Below are 16,638 nucleotides of genomic sequence, written 5' to 3' on the forward strand. Positions count from 1 at the left end.
CACAGGACCTGCTCAGGGCCCCAAACACTTTCACAAGACTCTTCCTGGATGGGGCCTAATTTTTATCTCTCTCCCATGACAACTGGAAGTTTGGTCTTCCTTCCTTCCTTCTTTCCTTCCTTCCTTCCTTCCTTCCTTCCTTCCTTCCTTCCTTCCTTCCTTCCTTCCTTCCTTCCTTCCTTCCTTCCTTCCTTCCTCAAAAAGCTCAATTCACAGGAAGTTAAATCCTGCACAGTATTCCATGTTGATCTGATTTCTAAGCGCAGGTCCGAGATACTATCCATTTGCTCCACCCCTTTTCTGGGGAACACCCGTTGTTTACTGCTGAATCGCAACGAAGGTCAGTTGGTTTTTCTGTGGATTAAACACTTCCTCTGGTCCCGTTGCTTTCCCCCGGGGAAAATCGCTGTTTTGCGCTCCATCAGAGCAAGTGGCAATCATGTTTTCTGCAGGTTGCTGTTTGTTCCCATTCCACACCTAAGAGCAGCTTTTCCCTGGGAAAGGAGTGAGGTAAGGGGGAGGCTGTTTGACCTGCTCAGATCTGTGCTTTCTAGGCCCAAGACAAGCGGACGTGTGGGGTGTCCCTCAGCGGTCAACAGCGAGTTTTCCCAGAAAAAAACAGTGGAAAAAGAAAAACCTCTCAGAACCACGCCTAGAAATCACGGACCAAACGGAAGTTTGAATGAGCCCCATGTAGGATTTGGACCAGTTCCCTGTGAACATGGTTTTGACCTGTAAATCCCCAGGTTGTTTGCCCAACAGACCTAACCAATTTCCCCCTTCCTCTGTGCCCGCCCAGGTGAATGGACTTGCCCGTTCTCCCAACTCTCTCTCTTTCTCTCTCTCTTTTTTAATTCCCAACTCTCAGTATGGAACGTGTTTGCTCTGGTGGGTGAGAGGGTGACACTAGAATTCCTCTACCCTGACAATTCATCAGAGCCCAAGAACATTCTTAGGAGAGTACTGACTTCGCCTCTGAGCCTTTTTACAGCCAAGATTGAGCAGGCATGGAGTGATTCGGTCCTACCCATGTATTACTTTTTTTAAAAAAAATGGGGGTAGTTCCCAGGTCCAATTTTAAAGCTCTGTGTCCAAGTGCCCTTTTCCCTGCCAAAACCTGTTCTTTAAAGCTGAATTGGAGCAAACAGCCATTTGGGTTTTCTGCGGATTGATGTTTTCTCTGATTCAGCTTTAAAGAGCAGCTTTAAATCTCCAGATCTAAAAAAAGGGTCTCAGAGATAGCTTTAAAGTGTGGACCATGTGTGAAAACAGCGGAGGAAAGGTAAGTGTGGATAAGCTCTGAGCTATGGAGCTGCTGTTATATCCCCCAAGATATAAAATAACTTGTAATGCTTCCAAAGGGAAGGAACTGAACCGCCGTGGTGAGCCGCCGAATACCATCTCCTGGGAATCGCAGGTGGGGAGAGGTCCTGCTTGTGGACTTTCCATTCAGGCACCTGGTTGGACAGTGGGAGAACAAGATGCTAGACTAAAGCCCACCCACCCCTTGGTCCTGATCCTGCAACTGGGCTTTCTTGACATTCTTCAATGCCTCTGTAGGCTGTGGGCTGCCCTTGGCACAGGGCCTGTTTTGGCGATTTGTGGGTGACGCTCCTTTCTCCCCTCTGCTCTTGTTCTCCAGTTCCGGTACAAGAGGCGAGTTTACATCCAGAGCCTGCTGGACGACAAGCAGTTTGCCAAGTTGCACACAAAGGTAAGACAAGCCACCCTCAAGGCGAGCAGGGGAGGCCCTTGCACATGACCCAGCCCCCAGCATTTCTCAGGCCCAGTGGTGGGTGCAGTTAGGTCGTTTTAGACTCTGATGTCATTGTGTTGGAGGTGTGAGAGCAGGATCTGTGGGTGTTGATGTGTATTGTTATGGGAAAAATCTAGGTGCGAGGCTGCTCAGTCACCCAGCTCGTCGGAAAGGAAGGAGTCCAGCCACCACCCAGAGCAAATAGCTGTAGATCAAAGTTTATTGCGCAACAGGTTGAAAAAGGTTGAACCCTGAGGATGGGGTGACAAGGATTTTTAAAAGTTTCTATCTTATCCCAGCATACAGTTTGTTGAGCATCATCACTACATCATCACTACATCAGACAAGGGGAGGGTTATACATGATTCACATAGGAGGAATGTGTTGGGGCAACAGGCGGATACAGGATATGTATTGGGAAGTACATTCTAAGCACCTACTGCAAAAGAACAATAGAACTCTGGTTTGCATAGTCTGCCACCTAGGCAAGTCTGGAGGAGTGCCTTTGCCCACGATTGACAGCTATGAGTACTTTCCTGTGAGTACGTGACCTCCCGCTTGAGGGCAATGAAACAAATTGGCGGTAGAATGAAGGAAACTGGCAAAGGAGTTGATGTTATATGATTTTTAAAACTAGGTAACTTCCCTGAGCTGTCAAGTCGAAAGGATACATTTAGGCATAATATTTGTAACATTTAACAACTTTAAAGATGTGCTCCCCGCCCCGTAATTTTCATAACAGTATTAAGATGTGGGAAGACGGCAGCGTTGCATCTGCCCCCCCCCCTTGTTCTGTTGAATGGGAACCCTGGCGTCTACCCCCAGAGCCCTGTCCAGGTGACACCATTGCTCAAAGCTACCGTACCTATACCTGGCCTGTGCCGTTCGCTCTGGGTCTTCCACGAGGGGTAGAGACGGCAAAATGTATCAAAATTTATAAAATGATGGAAAAGTGGATAGAGAAAAGTCTTTCTTCCTCTCTCGTGACACTGGAATGCGTGAGCATCCGATGAATGACACATTCAAAAAGTCCTTATTCACGCACTTAAACTGCGGAACTCCCTGCCATAGGAGGCAGTGATGGCGAACAACTTGGATGGCTTTAAAAGAGATTTGGGCAAATTCATGGAGGAAGAGGAGAGGGCTATTGATGGCTACCAGCCAGGATGGCTGTCTTCTGCCTCCACGGTCAGAGGCAGCGATGATTCTGAATCCCAGTTGCTGGAAACTGCAGGAGGGGAGAGATGCTCTTGAGTTTGAATCCTGCTTTCGGGTTTCCCACTGGGGCATCTCTTTAAACCATGGATCTTACTCCCACAGGAGGCAATGATCATACCTACATCACAGAAAAGGCGGTCTACAACAGAAATTTGAGTGTTGTTGTTTTTCCTATCTGCCAAGTTATCTGATAATGCCTTATCTGATTGCCTTTCCTGGCCATTCCTTTGAGATGGTGATTACGCAATTCCTGAGACAATGGGAAGGTTCCCTCACCCGCTCCCTCCTTGCAGAGAAAACATTTGGTCAGCTTGGGAGTCAAAATGGTTTCAGGGCAGTCTTCCTGTTCTGCTCCAGACATGTGGTTTATATATTTATGTATGTGTTTGCTTGGTACATTTTATTTATTTATTTCAAGACACATTTTTATTTCAAGACACATAGCTACTACCCAGCATGGTTTTATCCTTTTGAGTACCAGTTGCTGGAAACCATGTGAAGGGAGAGGGCTAATGTGCTCAGATCCTGCTTTCAGGCTTCCCATAATGGGCATCTGGTTGGCCTATGTGAGAAGAACAGGGTGCTGGACCAGCTGAGCCACTGGCCTGATCCAGCAGCAGGCTCTTCTAACGTTCTTTTAGCTACACTGGCTGGCAGCCGCTCTACAGGGTTTCAGACCAGGGCAAGTGGGGGACATTCCTTGCCCGACCTAGAGATCCCAGGAATTAAATGTGGATTTGTTTTCATGCAAAGCAGGCATTCTGTTTTCATGCAGAGCAGGGACGCAGGTGGCGCTATGGGTTAAACCACAGAGCCTAGGACTTGCCGATCAGAAGGTCGGCGGTTCGAATCCCCGCAACGGGGTGAGCTCCTGTTGCTCAGTCCCTGCTCCTGCCAACCTAGCAGTTTGAAAGCACGTCAAAGTGCAAGTAGATAAGTAGGTACCACTCCGGCGGGAAGGTAAACAGCATTTCCATGCACTGCTCTGGTTCGCCAGAAGCGGCTTAGTCATGCTGGCCACATGACCCGGAAGCTGTACGCCAGCTCCCTTGGCCAGTAAAGTGAGATGAGCGCCGCAACCCCAGAGTCGTCCACGACTGGACCTAATGGTCAGGGGTCCCTTTACCCTTACCTGTAGGCAATCTGCCACTGAGCTGCAGCCCTTCCATTGGAGAGTGCCAATTGGATGCCTCCTTGGTCTTTGAGCCATCGCTTGCCTACCCCACTGCCTAAGAGGGGGCTTCAACAATTGACCCCGTGAAGTATGCCTCAGCTGCTGAAGCAGCTCTTGTTGTTTGAGACATGAAATGATGCCCACTCCCCCTTCTCCCCTCCTGCCTGCACCCCTCCCTTTTGCTCACAGCAGGGCCGCTCAATGTGGCCGCCAGCTCCAGGGGTGCCGGCCTGGTTTCTGGCGCTCTTGTGCAGGGAGAAGGAGGGGGAGAGTGCCTCTGAGGTTTCAGTCCATCTAGGAAACAGCAGCTGTTGGGCGGAGGGCAAAATGCTGCAGATGGAAAGCTGGGAGAGAAATGATGATCTCTCCCCGCTGCCCCCCCTGCCCTGTTTGTCCAGATGGATCCCTCCAACCCACCCAGAGGCATCCAGCAGGCAAGATCATAGACTTGTGCAGTTGGAAGGCACAGCCAGGGATCATCTGGTCCAGCGGTTCTCAACCTGTGGGTCCCCAGATGTTGTTGGACTACAACTCCCACCATCCCTAGCTAGCAAGGCCAGAGCTCAGGGATGATGGGAGTTGTAGTCCAATAACATCTGGGGACCCATAGGTTGGGTCTGCTGCTGCAGAGCCTGGCAGGCAGCTTGTTGTCCTTGTGGCCGAGGCCACAAAATGCTTGGGTTGGTCCCTTGTCTGTTCCAAGGGTTGAGGACCTGCTGGACTAAATCCCGATCTTATTTTATTAGAAAGAGCCTTGCAGAATCGGGCCAAAGGAGCCCATTTGGCCTGGCCTTCTGCCTCTAGCAATGGTGAGCCCTCACCTTGAGGAAGCACCAGGGTGATGTTCATCTAAAGGGAAGGCTGGCCTGTTTTTCTCCTGCCTCCGAAGCAGCTCACGTCTGGTGCTCTGAGCTCCTTGGGAGAAAAGGCAGGAGAAGCCCTGCAGATGTATGAATACCAGCCTTCAGCAGTTTGAAGAGTCGGCCAGCGGAGCCTCTTTCCACCCTTCCTCGTCTGTCTTTTTCTGTGTGCATGAGCAATATCGCAGAGCAGCCTTTATTTTATTTTGCAAGAAGCTGTCTTTGCTCCGTGTGGTTGGCAATGTGCTCCCCCCTCCGCCCCCTGAAATTCCCTCTGATTGGGTTAAGATAGCAGTTTTCATTCGTGCCCTTTTGGCAACGAAAGCAGCCTTCAGAAAATGATTGCAAAGTGGCACTTGGTAAGCAGCCGCAAATATTGACTTGGTCTGTGGACGGCTTCTGTGCAGTTCAGAATACTTTGAGGCTCCGTTCCGTTCAATGAGCGTTATCTTGGTGCGGATACAAATCTTCCGCAGAGTTAATTACCTCTAGGCCAGTGTGAGCCATTTTGAACTTCTCATCATGAGTCAGAGGAGATAGCTTGATACCCTCTATAATTAAGGAAATGTTGTTAGTAAAATCATCACAGAATTGTGGGGGTTTTTTTGAAGACTTGTGATCCCTGGAGGTGCTTTTAGGAGCGCTCTTTGATTTCCACTGCTGCAATTCTGCACAAGGAAACCCGTCTCTCTTTTTAGGCAGGCTACGCTTTTGTGATGGCTAAAGGTGCAGAAATCTCCGAAGAATGTCTCACGGAATGGGGAGAGCCGTGTGGGAGCGATGTGAGCCAGAGTCTGGATTGTGACTTGTCCATGGATATACTGATTGGAGTAGACCCTGCGGCTGTTTTCAGGAGGGGTTTTCAATTGGGTTTTGAAACAGTTTCTCACCGTGGTTCTGCTTGAGAATGGGCAATGATGTCTAGCAAAGGCCTGATCTTTCCAGGAGCTGCTGTTCCCTTCCGTAAGGAAAACCTCACAGCAAAAATCCAGGCAATGCTTTCTCCCAGAGACTTGCCTGTGACTGAGGACATAGGTCCATCTTAGGGCTCGTCCACACTTAAGTTTTGCCCCACAGTTTCTAAGCCCAGGCCCACACTTTCCCGGTCCATGTCCGAGCTCTTTTTTAACGTCCCCTGCCGCTTTCCCCACTCTCAAATGCTGAATCAAAAAGCTATATATGATTTATTATTTATTCTCATTATTTATTAAATTTGTATTTATTGGTCCTGCTAGCTAGGAATGATGGGAACTGTAGTCTTTTAGAAGACATCTGAAGGCAGCCCTGTTTAGGGAAGCTTTTAATGTTTGATATATTATTGTGTTTTATTATTCTGTTGGAAGCCGCCCAGATGGGCGGGGTATAAATATTATGATTATGATTATTATTGTCCAAAAGCAGCTGGAAACCGGTTAGGGAAGCCCTGCTAGGCTGTATTTACTCACTTTAGAGCCCTATTATATGGCTTGCTTAGTTAATCTTCTGGTACTGGGGTTAAATAAGATCTCATTATATACCATTTCATTACAGTCATACCTTGGATCTCAAACACCTTGACTCCCAAACAAATCGGCTCCCGAACGATGGAAACCTGGAAGTGAGTGTTCTGGTTTTCAAACGGTTTTCAGAAGCTGAATGTCTGGTGCGGCTTCTGATTGGCTGCAGGACGCTCCTGCAGCCAATCGGAAGCTGCGCCTTGGTTTTCAAATGGTTCTGGGAGTCAAACGGTCCTGGAGCACATTCTGTTCGAGAACCAAGGAACGACTGTATATTTTTCCAGAATGTCATGTGCAGATCTCAGGGCACACAACAACATAAAAATACAATACGAGTGACACAGATTTCTGGTGGTGTGTAACAGTGTATTTCACCAGTTGGTTAAAGCATGGAGGCTCTTTGAGGGAGGTTGATGTCTGACGTATGGCAGTGCAGCAGCTCAAGTCTAGCACCACAGAGCCCCAGGTTCAAATCCTGCCAGCGTGGTGTAGTGGTTAAGAGCGGTGGACTCGTAATCTGGGGAACTGGGTTCGATTCCGTGCTCCTCCACCTGCAGCTGCTGGGTGACCTTGGGCCAGTCACACTTCTCTGAAGTCTCTCAGCCCCACTCACCTCACAGAGTGTTTGTTGTGGGGGAGGAAGGGAAAGGAGAATGTAACTATCCTCCAGATAGTGATAAAGCAGGATATCAAATCCAAACTCCTGCGTCCCAGAGCTCCCTCGGGCTAGCTGCTCTCTTAACCCAGCCTACTTCGCAGGGTCGTTGTGACGAGGTGACTCTGTGGGCCACCTTGAGCTCCTCGGAGGAGAGGCAGGGACAAACGAGGCAAACCAGCAAAGAAGCACTTTCTGCTGCTGGGATGGTATCGATCCTGCTGTGGCTGCCTCTTTCATGACACTGTTTTATTGATCTGAATGTCTTGTCGTTGGCTGCTTTGGAGGAAAAGCAGGACAGCATTTTTTTTTAAAAAAATAAACAAATGACTAAACGAGAGGGAGGACATTGTCTCCACCCCCCCCCCCCAGCCCCAGCCCATCCTTTCCTGGGCTCTCTGTCCTCTGGAACCTCACATGGTGTTGAGTTTCAGCCTTTGGAGCCGATGGCAGGTGGCTGGCAGTTGCCCCCTTCCTTCTGGGTCAGGCGGCACCAGAGGGGCCGTTCGGGACAGCTGGCCTGAGAGAGGAGAGAGAGGCAGAGGTCTGGCAGGGCGAGGGGGAAGGCAGGAAGGGAGGAAAGACAGAAATGCCTCCTGCAACAACAGCAGCAGTGAGGGGCTTGCAGAAAGGGTCATTTGCAAAGCTGGCCACGGTGCATCCCCTCAGCACAGCCGCTGCTGTTTTGCTTGGACGGAGGGAAGGTTGTGGAATGTGCGAGTGTGTGTGTCCGCCTGACAGTGAGCATTTGTGTGCGTGTGTGTCCGTCCGGGTGTGAGCTCTACGCCCTGTCCTCAAGCCAGTGTGGAGATGAGCGAGGGACAGAGTCAGCGCCGTGGGGAGGAAGATGGGCGCCTCTCTGGGAAGGAAACCGACCCCGCGGGGAGACCAGGAGCAAAAGCCGAGGCGGGGCAGGTCCAGAGCCAAAAGCAAGGTACCCCACCCTCACTTAGCCACACGCTCTGGGTTCGACCTTCCTCACTGCCACTCCGTTGGTGGGGAAAGGGATGGGGACTCCCTCCAGGCTGCCTGGGCTGGCCTCCACATTTGACACGTGGCCTCGCTGTGGGCGTGCGTTGGCCATTTGTGCCCCTCCGCCACCCTCCCGCTGGATTTCTGCCCCTGGCACATGGGCTGATAACTAGGGCACTGTTCACTCGCCCCTGGGTGTGGAAGGGTGCTAGCAGGATGGAAATGAAGCTGAACTTCTGCACAGAGGATGGTTCTCGGCCACAGTTAAGGGTGGCAGAGCCACAGGACATGCATGGATTTGACCCCCCAGGGCACCAGTTTGCCGGCAAATTGTTCTCTGCGGCCGCTCTGAAATGTCCTCAGGCTCTGGGGTTTGGACGAGGGGACCTGGGGGTCCCTTCCAACTCTCTAGTTCTGTGATTCCGTGCTGCAAGGCCCGGCTGCTCCTTTTTTGAGCAAAGTCGGGGGGGGGGTGGCAAGCAGACTGTTAGCCTCATTCTCCAGCATCTCTTAGGCTGGCCTTGTGGCCTCTGACTATTTCATGGGATTGTTCCACACTGTCTGCTTCACACTGGGGGGTGCAGTGGAGGGGGGAGCAGGGGGAGGGGGCGGGATACGGACCTGAGTCTCAGACCTTGGAGATGCCACCTCAGAACCTGGACGGATCCTCGGTGCGCTGGCACAGGAGTCAATCTGGGGTGGTGGTCTGCAAGGGGCTCTGTCCCCAATCCCGAAGCTAGACTGGGTTTCTCATCCAGGATAGAGGCTCCCCCTCCTCCTCCTTTGAGACTTCCCTGCTGGGGTGGCAGCTAAAGACCTCTCTCCCTCCCTCTCTCTCTCTCTCCCTCTCTCTGGGTTTTTCTTTCTTTTTCATTGTGCGTCAGGGAATTGATTATCTGACAGCTCATGGTGGCAAACAGATGAGATGCACCTACTTGCTTGCTGTTTAACCTCGAGCTTCCTCCGTGACAGCAGGCGGACTGGATTGGGTGGGTGGGGGGCTTGTCCTTGGACACCTGTGGGCAGGGGCTGCACTGGTGGTGGTGGTCTTTGGCCCACCTGCAGCTTCCCTTCCGCACACACAGATCCTGTCCCTGTCCTGGACTTTCCTGCCTTGCCAGCTGGTGATGATTCCTGAAGGGCAGTTGGAGTCAGTTCCTTGCAAGAAGAACATCTCATTTCCTCCCTTCCGTTGCAGTTTGGGGGAAAGAAAAGGAGCCTCTGCTACATGCACTCCTTCTTTCCTTCCTTCCTCTATTTCTCCCCCTCCCTCTTTCCTTTTTGTAATGAGCTTGATTCCCCCGCTCTGCCCTTTTCTGGAGGCTGTTGATTTTCCTTACAATTCCTTCCTAATGGAGGATAATGGGCTGCTTTGCCAAGGGCCACCAGCTGGGCAGCTGTGAGCCAAACACCCCCACAACATCTCTCCCCCCCCATTCCAGCCCCTCCATTCCTCTACCAGCACATTCTTGACTATTAACTTCATATCCCGACTTTGGCAGCCGCCCCTCCAAGCACACTTAAAGGAGTTGTCTGCTGACACCAAGCAGTTTTGTTCAAATGAGATGCGATCTGGGCCAGCCTGCCACAGTTACCTGGAGCCCAGAGAAGGCCTGAGAGGTGTCCTGAGGATCTCAGCACCCCTGGGTGGGGGCCAGGAACACAAGAGTCAGTCTGGCCAATTGCTTACTAACCCTTAGAGCACCAAATGATTTGTAGCTGTGTCAAAATGTGTCCGTCTGAATTTTGAGTCCCAAAATAGAGTTTATCTGTGCAGGGAAGAAGGAGGGGGCCCTGAAAGGCCTGTTCACCTTCTGCCCCACCCTAAGCCGCACCATGTACTCAGTGCTGTTATTTCCTCCTCTGCTGAGGCGTTGATGCCACCTTTTCACAAATTGCTATATTCATTCTTAGATGAAGGAATTGAGGGGATGCTCAGCAAATTTGCAGGTGACACCAAACTGGGAGGGGTAGCTAATGCTGCAGAAGCAGAATCGGAGTTCAAGATGACCAGTAACAGATTGGAGAACTGGGTGCAAGCTAACAAAATGAGTTTGCTGGAGTGGTGGGTGGGTTTGATGTCTATGCATGGCCAAGTTGTGGTCAACTCACTTTCAGGTGAATAACTCAAAACATGCCTGTATTGCAGTTGGTGAGTGTGTGTCCAGAGGGTACCTGCTGCTCCGCTTTTGAGCTTTGTTCTGATTGTATTTAACTGTAAAATAAATATAAATAACAGTACTCTTTAAAAAACAACAAAAACAAAAAAACAAAAAATGAGTTTCAATAGGGACAAATGTCAGGTTCTGCACTTAGGCAGGAAGAACCAGATGCACAAATATAGGATGGGGGACATCTGGCTTGCCAGTAGTACATGTGAAAAGGATCTGGGGGTCTTGGTGGACTACAAACTTAATATGAGCCAACACTGTGATGCAGCAGCAAAAAAGGCAGATGCTATTCTAGGCTGCATCAATTCCAGATCAAGGGAAGTCACAGTACCAATTCTGTGCATCACAATTTGAGAAGGATGTTGACAAGCTGGAAGGTGTGCAAAGGAGGGCAACCAAGATGATGTGTGGCTGAGCTGGGGATCCTGGTTTTCAGACAAGCTCTTCCGCAGCTGTGGGAACGAAAGACACGGCAAGGCTCCTTTCACCTGGCTTCTCACCAGCTGAGCTGCAGCAGAGCACAGACCATTTCCCTGGCGTGCAGCTGACCCGCTCATAACTCTTTCCTCAAAGCCCGGAGATAAATCCCAGGTTGTGATGGGAGCGATCGGTAATTCTGGCATGGCGCCTTCAGCGTTCACAAACTATTAGGCCTCAATGCTTGTGAAAGAGCAATAAGGGGCAGCCTTCATGGATGACGTTTCCTATTTCCCTCCTCGTTGGAGGCTCTGCTCCTGTTTCTGCTGCACTGGGGGTCTCCCACTTGCCGGCTTCTTGTCTTTACGGCTGCGTATTTCACCGGAGCTTTTTTACTGTGAGCGTTCCTTGGCCTGCCTAGTACCAAACTACCAACCCTTCACATTGCTTCTTCCTGACATGAATGGATGCAATTGTGGTAGCCACAAAAAAAAGGACAGCCAATATTAGTAAAGGGAAGGGGTTTTTTATACGGCCTAGGACCCTCGTACCTACGGGACCGCCTCTCCTGGTATGTCCCATGGAGGACCTTACGGTCTTCAAACAAAAACATCTTGGAGGTCCCGGGCCACAGGGAGGTTAGGCTGGCCTCAACCAGAGCCAGGGCCTTTTCGGCCGTGGCCCCAATCTCGTGAAACACTCTGTCACAAGAGATTAGGGCCCTGTGGGACTTGACATCTTTGCGCAGGGCCTGAAAGACGGAGCTGTTCCACCTGGCCTTTAGTCAAGGCACAGTCTGACCCCCTCCTTTGGTAATCCTCACAGAACTCTAGCCCAATGGTTGCCATTAATTTGATTTTGAATTGATTTTAGAATGAATTGATTTCAGAATGCTGTGTTACTTTTATTGTTGTTAGCCGCTCTGAGCCCGGCTTTGGCTGGGGAGGGCAGGATATAAATAAAATTTTATTATTATTAAGCAGAGATTGGGTGGCCATCTGTCATGGATGCTTTAGCTGAGATTCCTGTAGTGCAGGGGGTTGGACTCAGTGTTTCCCAACCTTGTGCCTCCAGCTGTTTTTGAACTACAACTCCCATCATCCCTGACTAGCAAGACCAGTGGCAAGGGATGATGGGAATTGTAGTCCAAAAACAGCTGGAGGCACAAGGTTGGGAAACACTGGACTAGATGACCCTTGGGGAGTCCCTTTATGATTCTGATTCTACCTCTGACTATCAGATGCTGAGGGCAAACACTGGGGTTGACACTTGGTTGCCCTTGTGCCTTCCTAAGCCTCTCTCTCTGTGTGTCTGGAGGAACCTGGCCAGCTGCTTATGGTCAAGGTGGCCCTTTTTGACCCAGCAAGCCTGTTTTCAAGAAGTCAGTTGAGGCAGTGCAAGGGTTAAACCAGAATCCAGGACGGACCGAAACATGTACATGTTCCAAGGCACTAAATCGCCAACAGTACAGCCAGTGGAATTGCAGGGAGACTAAGGTGCAGGGGAGATCGCAAAATAATGGCAGGTGACGCCACTAACACGTCAAATGCCGTAAGCGAAATGTAAGATTGAGAGGGGGAGGAGAGAAATAAAGAGGAAAAGGGGAAAAGGCAGGGATGCAGAGGTTGGAGGAGGGTACATTGATAAAACTGGGAAATCCATGAAATATAAAACAGCAGGCAAAGCCAGGTAAGGAAAGGAAAGAAACTTTTTTAAAAAGAAAGAGGCAGGAAGGTGGGATGCAAACTCTTAGCAGCGATGCAGCCCTGATGAACCAGCTCTCCCTTCAGAGGGTTGTGGTGCTGGGATTTTATGGAAAGGCAGGAGCGTTTCCCATAAAATCCTGATTGGAAGCAAGCGTGTGGGCGGTCAAGTGAAGAGTCAATGGGCACTCAACTGAAGACTCCTCCAGTCAATGATTTCATTCATTCATTCATTCATTTCATTCCACCTTTCACCACCTTTCATGAAATTAAAAGACGCCTGCTCCTTGGGAGAAAAGCGATGACAAACCTAGACAGCATCTTAAAAAGCAGAGACATCACCTTGCCAACAAAGGTCCGTATAGTGGAAGCTATGGTTTTCCCAGTAGTGATGTATGGAAGTGAGAGCTGGACCATAAAGACCAAAAATATTTTGATTTCTAACACTCCCTGTGACATAGCCCTGGTGTTTCTCACTGCCATCCAGTTAACTCAGGCATTTGATCCCTAAACCGTGTGCATCAGGCAAACCCTATACAGGTGGCAACAGGTTCTCATCCCTTGGCTTTATTTAGACCAAGTTGGGCGGAGAAGCTGGAGGGTGTCTAAGTTAGTCATGCAGGACAGAATCCCATTGGTTACACTTCCATGAACCCCCATGAAACCTGCATGTTTGTTTGCTGAGTTTATAAATTCATAAGTCTCTCTCTCTGGTTAAAGGAAAATACATGAAGCATTGCACATGAAATATGCAAAATGATGAACAATAGAGGCCAGCAATCATGGCATAAAAAGCACACGCCACTCAAATGAAATGTCTAAAACCCACTTCCCAGCGGCATCCCTGAAAACACGGACTGGAGAACGGGAGCCAAGGAAACCGCCTTGCATGTAGAAGCACTCTCATTTGCTGCTGAAACTAAAAGCCAGCTAGAGGAGCCTCTTTGGGGAGGGTGTTCCAAAGCAGGGGAGCCACTACGCATTATTCTGGTGTGAACAGAATTGGACCGTGGTGGAGGAGGAGAGCAGTTGGAGGAAATGGGAGTGGCTACAGAATGTCACAGGTGGCGCTGTGGTCTCAAGCACAGAGCCCAGGGCTTGCCAATCAGAAGGTCGGCGGTTCGAATCCCCATGACAGGGTGAACTCCCGTTGCTCGGTCCCTGCTCCTGCCAACCTAGCAGCTCAAAAGCACGTCAAAGTGCAAGTAAATAAATAGGTAGCGCTCCAGTGGGAAGGTAAACAGCATCCTTTACTTTTACCTTTTACAGAATGTCTACAGAATGGCTCCCTACCCAGTTCTATATCTCTTTTAAATCAGAACCAGTGAAGGCGGTGAAGGTCCTGTGTGAGTGCCTGGAGGCTGTTGGAGGATGGATGGCGGCTAACAGATTGAGGTTGAATCCTGACAAGACAGAAGTACTGTTTTGGGGGGACAGGGGTCGGGCTGGTGTGGGGGACTCCCTGGTCCTGAGTGGGGTAAGTGTGGCCCTGAATAATAATAATAATAATAATAATAATAATAATAATAATAATTTATTATTTATACCCCGCCCATCTGGCTGAGTTTCCCCAGCCACTCTGGGCGGCTCCCAATCAGTGTTAAAAACAGTACAGCATTACATATTAAAAACTTCCCTGAACAGGGCTGCCTTAAGATGTCTTCTGAATGTCAGGTAATTCTTTATCTCTTTGACATCTGATGGGAGGGCGTTCCACAGGGCGGGCGCCACTACCGAGAAGGCCCTCTGTCTGGTTCCCTGTAGCTTCGCTTCTCGCAATGAGGGAACCGCCAGAAGGCCCTCGGCGCTGGATCTCAGTGTCCGGGCTGAACGATGGGGGTGGAGACGCTCCTTCAGGTATACAGGACCGAGGCCGTTTACCTGAAGGACCAGGTGTGCAGCCTGGGAGTCATTCTGAACTCACAGCTGTCCATGGAGATGCAGGTCCATTTTGTGTCCAGGGCAGCTGTTTATCAGCTCCATCTGGTACGCAGGCTGAGACCCTATCTGCCCGCGGACTGTCTCGCAAGAGTGGTGCATGTTCTAGTTATCTCCCGCTTGGACTACTGCAATGTGCTCTATGTGGGGCTACCTTTGAAGGTGGCCTGGAAACTGCAATTAATCCAGAATGCGGCAGCTAGACTGGGGACTGGGAGTGGCCGCAGAGACCATATAACACCGGTCCTGAAAGACCTACATTGGCTCCCTGTATGTTTCCGAGCACAATTCAAAGTGTTGGCGCTGACCTTTAAATCCCTAAACGGCCTCGGCCCAGTAGACCTGAAGGAGAGTCTCCACCCCCATCATTCAGCCCAGACTTTGAGATCCAGCTCTGAGGGCCTTCTGGCGGTTCCCTCCCTGCGAGAAGAGAGGTTGAAGGGAACCAGGCAGAGGGCCTTCTCGGTAGTGGTGCCCACCCTGTAGAATGCCCTCCCGTCAGATGTCAAGGAAAGAAATATCTACCTGACTTTTAGAAGACACCTGAAGGCAGCCGTGTTTAGGGAAGTTTTTAATGTTTGATGTTTTGTCATGTTTTAATATTTCACTGGGAGCCGCCCAGAGTGGCTGGGGAAACCCAACCAGATGGGCGGGGAATAAATAATAAATTATTGTTGTTATTGTTGTTGTTGTTACCCCTCCATAGAATCATTTGCTGATGCCAAGAGATATCAGCGGCGCAGCCAGCTGCCATTTTATGAGGACCCTCAGGGGAGAGGCCAGGGCTCCCCTGACAGTTCCAAGTGGCTGCCTTAGGAAATCTTCTCCCTGCAAATGGAAGCGGAGTTCAGGTCATGAGAAGAGGCAATAATATGCCCCGCATTGACTATACCAGGCAGTGTGTGTGTGTGCTTCTATATAATGTGTGCAGCAGCATGCTATGTGAGGCCTGTGACCAAAGGCAAAGTATCACCCTACAGGCGACAGCGCTGACACAGCCGAGAGGGTAATTGGGTCTGTCCGCTGGTTTCCTTTTCTTCCCGGCTCCTTCGTTTGTTCCGTGCAAGACTGCAGAAATCTCTCAGAGACTTCATCGAGCCGCTTGCTGTCAGCTTCAGTGGAATGGAATGTACGGTTTGATTCCAGCTCATCTGGAGCTGCCATATGGAGTAACACGGAAAAAGGATTCCGCACGACTGCCTTGTTTATTTTGCTGCTGCTCTCCAGATTTTCGCTTTGGCCCAAGATCCTCCTTCGCTCCTGACACAGTTTCAATAGCATTTGACCCACCAAGGTCATGAGAGGCAAAGCTCTAATGTTACACACAAACAGGATCTCTGTTGGGGTAACATCTGGAGGGGGTTTCTCCAGGGGGTCCTCTGTTGACCAGAGACTCGGCTCCTCTCTGCTGCTCTTTTCGCAGGTTTGTGGGACATAATTTCGGAATTGTGTAACCGAAGCATCCAAGGAAAGCTAAGACTGGCCTTTGAAAGCCTTGCCAAGTTTCCCACCCTCATGGAGGAATGATCTCCCAGCTGGGGCTCAAGGATGATGCCATCAGGCTGAAAGGGAAAGGGTGTGTTTTTATAAGGGGCCCCTGCAGAAAACAGCGCATAGATCAGGTTTATTTCTGTGCCGCAAAAGCTGGCGCATGATGCAGCCCTTGAAACAACACTCCAAACGCCGGCGCTTGGGGAAAATCTCTCCAGCAGATCAGCGCTCCTTAGAGCCGAGCCAAATTGGTGTCAGCGTGAGCCTCTGAACATTTTCCTTAAATGAAAGCTGTTTACGGGCTTTGCAATTAAGCAGTCAGATCTCTATCCTGGTCTTCTTCCTGCTGTCTGAGAGGTCATCATCTTTCTCACAATCAGAGCGAAGTGCCTTGAAAATGGGCAAAGTTGCAAAAAATAAATAAATGGGCTGACTTCCCTGGGGAACAAGCTTGTACGTTTGCCTCTGTTGCCTTCTAACTGGGACTCCTGACAACTAGAAGTTAGTTAGTCACTAACAGTTCGATCCTGCTTAGAGATGCAAGAAGGCAACAGTTTCTTTTTCTCCCTCAATCGGTGTTGCTTCCGTTCTGTTACAGTTTGACTTCTGCTAAAACCTACATTGCTTGCTGTGCTCCCCGCTCATCCACAGCCCCAGGAAAACCAGTGGTTTAGCACTGAATTGGAACACCGAAGATTGCCATTTGTTCCAATTTAGCTCCAAAGAGTGGTTTTTAGGGGGGAAGCATCAAGGCAAAGGCAAAACCACACAAGCGGAAGTCTGGACC

At 50.0% G+C, this 16,638-nt stretch overlaps 1 protein-coding gene across 9 annotated transcripts in view; it reads left to right on the forward strand.

Annotated features, from left to right (window-relative positions):
- SHANK3 (SH3 and multiple ankyrin repeat domains 3) overlaps positions 1-16,638 on the forward strand; it is a 436,398-nt gene that overhangs the window by 160,135 nt on the left and 259,625 nt on the right. For 8 of the 9 annotated variants that reach the window (XR_014172130.1, XR_014172131.1, XM_081926705.1 and 5 more), the window contains exon 4: positions 1,643-1,714. Coding sequence is in view for 7 of the 9 variants with exons in the window: in XM_081926705.1 (XP_081782831.1) it covers positions 1,643-1,714 (72 nt within the window). In the remaining 2 variants the exon portion in view is untranslated. Of the gene's footprint in view, positions 1-1,642; positions 1,715-7,864; positions 8,094-16,638 lie in introns of those variants that run through there. The other variant, XM_081926710.1, reaches the window with a different exon arrangement.

The sequence above is a fragment of the Podarcis melisellensis genome (assembly GCF_964234715.1).
Source record: "Podarcis melisellensis genome assembly, chromosome: 10".
NCBI classification, from domain to species: Eukaryota; Metazoa; Chordata; class Lepidosauria; order Squamata; family Lacertidae; genus Podarcis; species Podarcis melisellensis.